Below are 4,118 nucleotides of genomic sequence, written 5' to 3'. Positions count from 1 at the left end.
TTCTGTCTTGGGCCTCCAGTCCTCGTTCTTCCATTCAACAAAGTACCGACATTCCGCCGCCGCCGCCCTGATATTTGTAGCTGTGTGGAGGAAGGTGGAGCCGTCAATCATCAAAGCGATGGGGTGTCTGTAAGAATTTCTGATTTCTCAATATTGGTGCTGGCGCAGAAGGAAATGCTATGGAGATTGAGGCAAAATCTCCGGAAAGTGGTTCCTTGTTTTTCACCAAAAATACAGGCTTTGGCAGCAATTCACCAAGTTTCTTCACCAATTGAGTGCCACGCCGCCGGAAAACGTCAGACCAAATCTACTAGCAATCAAGAACGTCTCCTCCAGGCACCCTTTCTCACCCCTCAGATCGTGCAGACTATTTTACGAAGCTGCCGTTCTGATTTAGTTGCTCTCAGCTTTTTTCTGTGGTGTGCTCGGCAACCTAATTATTTCCATGACAAATCAAATTTTCATCATATGGTGAACGTGCTTTCTAGCCTCACCTCAAGATTTGGAAACGTGAAACGGATAGTTCAAGAATTGGAAACCCTAGGTTGCGTCGCAAAAGCTCAAACTTTTTTGCTTTTGATGAGAATTTACTGGCGTGGAGGTATGTACGATATGGTACTTGAGGCATTTGAGGTGATGAATAACTATGGTTACATCCCTAATACGTATGTACATAACATTTTCATTGATGTGCTCTTCAAGATTGAGCGTGTGGATGTGGCCCTCAGAGTTTTAAACGGATTACGGGCCCCAAATTTCTTGTCTTTTAGTATTGCCATTTGTAATCTCTGCAGACTCAACCAAGTTCATAATGTAAAAGTGGTGCTAAGTCGCATGTTGATGATGGGGTTTTATCTTAAGCCTGAGACTTATTTATTGGTTTTAAATTGTTTCTGTAAGTTCGGTATGCTGGCTGAGGCATTACAGCTTGTAGGGATGATGATAGTTTTAGGTGTTCCTGTCTCTATGAATGTTTGGGGCATATTGATTGATGGTTTCTGCAAGTCTGGTCGGATTGAGGTTGCTGTTTATTTACTAGAGAAAATGTTTGAGATAGGGTGTACTCCGAACATAATTACGTGCACATCATTGATTAAAGGGCTCTTGGAATCTCGGATGCCCAGCAAGGCCTTTGAAATTCTTGGCATTCTGGAATTAAAAGGATGTTTTCCGGATCTGGTTCTATGTAATGTACTGATTGATTGCCTCTCTAAGATTGGATGGTACAATGTAGCATTTAAAGTCTACTCTGATATGAGAGATCTAAGACTGACACCTGATGTTTATACTTTATCTTCTCTTATGTCTACCATTTGTTTGTCTAAACAATATGTTCTTCTACCTTTACTCATCAGTGGACTTACCATACAACCCGACTTGGTAGTTTGCAATTGTTTTCTATTTTATTTCTGCAGAGCTGGCTATCCAGATGGTGCTGTTGAGTATTATAATGACATGATATATAGAGGGTTTCAACCAGATAATTATAGTTTTGCTGGATTGTTGAGTGCTTTGTGCAGATTAGGTAGGACACACGAGGCACTTAATGTTTACCAGGGAATTATTCATATCAATCCAGGTGTAGATGCTCATGTTCATACTATAATGATTCATGGGCTTATAAAGTCAGGTTGGTTTAATAGAGCTATTGGATTAGTCAAAAAAGCTGCTACTGAGAATTTTTCACTTGATGTTGTGTCATTCAATGTTGTCATCGAGGGGCTTCTCGGGTGTGGTCTGGAAGAAGATGCTTATAGTTTGTTTAACCAAATGAAACAGATGAATGTAGCTCCAAATATGGAGTCATATAACCTGATACTCTCTGGTTTCTGTAAGAATAGAGATGCTAACATGGTTTTGCTTGTCCTTCAAGAAATGGTGTATAGCAATATTGGTTTAGACGATTGCACATTTAAATTGGTGAAAAAGCTTTTCCACAACTCCGTTTCAGCCCTTAATCTCTTTGCTGAGTTGAGAACGTTGGGGTTGCTGCCTAACGATGCACAGATGTTATTGGTCAATGGACAGGATAATGATTATCCACGGGATGTTTCGGGACTTCGCATGCCCGTGTATCATGATCTGCTATCTGCTGTTGTTTCTCTGGGGTGAGAGAAATGGAAGGAGAAACTAGTTAAAGTGGTGTTTTAGCTTATTTTGGGACGATAGTTACAATATTGGCTTCTGGTGGTAAGAGTTTACTTCAAGAATCACATTGCTACTGACATGTTGGGTTTCCTAAGAACTTCCTTATGAATATCATCCGTGTTGCTTTTGTGTTTACTTGAGTGACTTTAGAGGCTTTAACTTGTATATTGCTTAAAACGTAATTGACATCAACCTATAGATCTTGTGTTGCATCTGATGACAACGTTGTTAATACTAGTAGGCAGTAGCGTATATATTTCCCATATAGTAAATATTTATGTAACATAAACATATTTTTAATTTTTTTTTATTTGATTGAAATATTGAATAGTTTTTGTGGGTTTGAATTTTATTTTTTGTTTTTAATTTTAGGCATCATGAACTTTTTTAGTCCGACGAGGCTTGCTTTTGTAAAAGAATTAATGATGAGTTCTCTAAGGTCTCCATGCTTAATAAATAGCATTGATACCCTTTATAGGCTCGTTTGCTCTATTTCATGTATACAATTTTTAATTGTTTGAATCACGATCAATTGCTGTTGATCACAACTCAACCTAAAGTTTTCTGTAATATAAGGTTATCATTTGCGTTCCTTTGATTTATGTGGCCTATGTACGTTGCTTATTTATTATCTCTTTATACAGGTTATTAAAACTTGACAGTAAATGTGCAGGTTGCCTCAGATAAAGAACGTCAAACCGCCATCTATTCAGGCACAAGTGAGTTAAAATCCTGTAAATATCTCTTGTATCGAAAAATGCCTATTGATTATTTGTCTAGCATTACCTACACGGCATAATGATGATCAAATTTTCCTTTTCCTGATATATATGGGAGGCATACTGATTCCATCTGGCAAACACCTTAAAAGTTGGTGTGTTGCACTTGACAGAGGTTGTATGAAAGTATTGGTTTATATTTCTTTCATGCTTTACATTTGAAAAAAGGTCGAGTTCTCACGTGATTGACTATTTCGTTTCATATCAAACCAGTTAATGACAAAAATAGACGGAAACTTATTTTGCAGGCGTTGGAGTTTGGCACCTTGGTTGTTTCATATAGTTGTTAAAAATACATAAAGAAAGGGTTGTTTCTTCCCAGTTGGATGTGTTGTGTGTTGTATCACACAACTCTGTCCCAATGTGCATGGTAATTCATGTATGAGATACTCGTGTATGCTGCAGACGTGATGGAGAAGTTTGGCATGTGGAATAGGTTGGAACATGCATTGTGTTGCTGCACAAGTATGCATCACTTGTATAATTTGCGTCACATACACCCGCACAGACACGAACTTTCTTGCAGACTGCCTAAGATGAAACCGTTAACATTAAAGTGCAAAATAAAGAGCAAGAGACGAGTAAAAAGGAAGTGGGCTTTTGCTGCAAGAGTTTGAAATACGTATATGTGGGACTGATAAAACATGAGTTTATGTGAACAGGCGATGTATGAAGTAGTCGGCAGAATGAGGAAAATATCCACAAGATAGGCGACATGTATAATCCTCCTGGTTTCAATGTTCACAAGGGTAAATCTACACCATATGTTTGGGTAAATTTCCTTGTCGATGTGTCCAAGGAAGTTCTCGAGCAGATTACGACCTGTGTATGCCCTGACGTTGTTTGTTTCAGAAGCCCCTGTAGAAGATTCAAAAAGTCGAGGAGTAACTCTACGATCTGACTTTGTTTGGTATGTGCTAAATACAGGTATGAAAGAATTTGAGCCTTCAATTGGGATATTGATTATTGAGTTGTCTTTAGATGATTTCGAAATGATGTGCTTGAATTCTGCGTCTTCAAACCAATCTTTTCAATATTTCTGGGCAGCTATCATGGCGCCCACTGGACGTTGTGTATCAGAACAATTAAAACTATCTTCAGAAAGATGTATATAGTTTCCAGTCGGAGAAAACAAGAGCGTGGATGAACGCACTCAAATTATAACCGGGAGTAATAACAGTAGCAAAAGAT

The 4,118-nt window shown here is 38.4% G+C and overlaps 1 protein-coding gene across 5 annotated transcripts; it reads left to right on the top strand.

Annotated features, from left to right (window-relative positions):
• On the top strand, positions 1-4,118 carry LOC140861458 (uncharacterized). Of its 5 annotated transcripts, none has more exons than XM_073264477.1 (3): positions 1-2,190; positions 2,822-2,867; positions 3,176-4,117. In XM_073264477.1, the coding sequence occupies exon 1, from the start codon at positions 175-177 to the stop codon at positions 2,110-2,112; it is 1,938 nt and encodes a 645-aa protein (XP_073120578.1). In that variant the 5' UTR covers positions 1-174; the 3' UTR covers positions 2,113-2,190; positions 2,822-2,867; positions 3,176-4,117. The 5 variants fall into 5 exon arrangements, with proteins under 5 accessions (XP_073120578.1, XP_073120579.1, XP_073120581.1 ...); XM_073264478.1 differs by having other exon boundaries at positions 2,822-3,042; XM_073264480.1 differs by having other exon boundaries at positions 2,793-2,867.

Source organism: Henckelia pumila, chromosome 4 (assembly GCF_033568475.1).
Source record: "Henckelia pumila isolate YLH828 chromosome 4, ASM3356847v2, whole genome shotgun sequence".
Taxonomy (NCBI): Eukaryota; Viridiplantae; Streptophyta; class Magnoliopsida; order Lamiales; family Gesneriaceae; genus Henckelia; species Henckelia pumila.
This window is presented reverse-complemented; position numbering and strand designations above follow the sequence as displayed.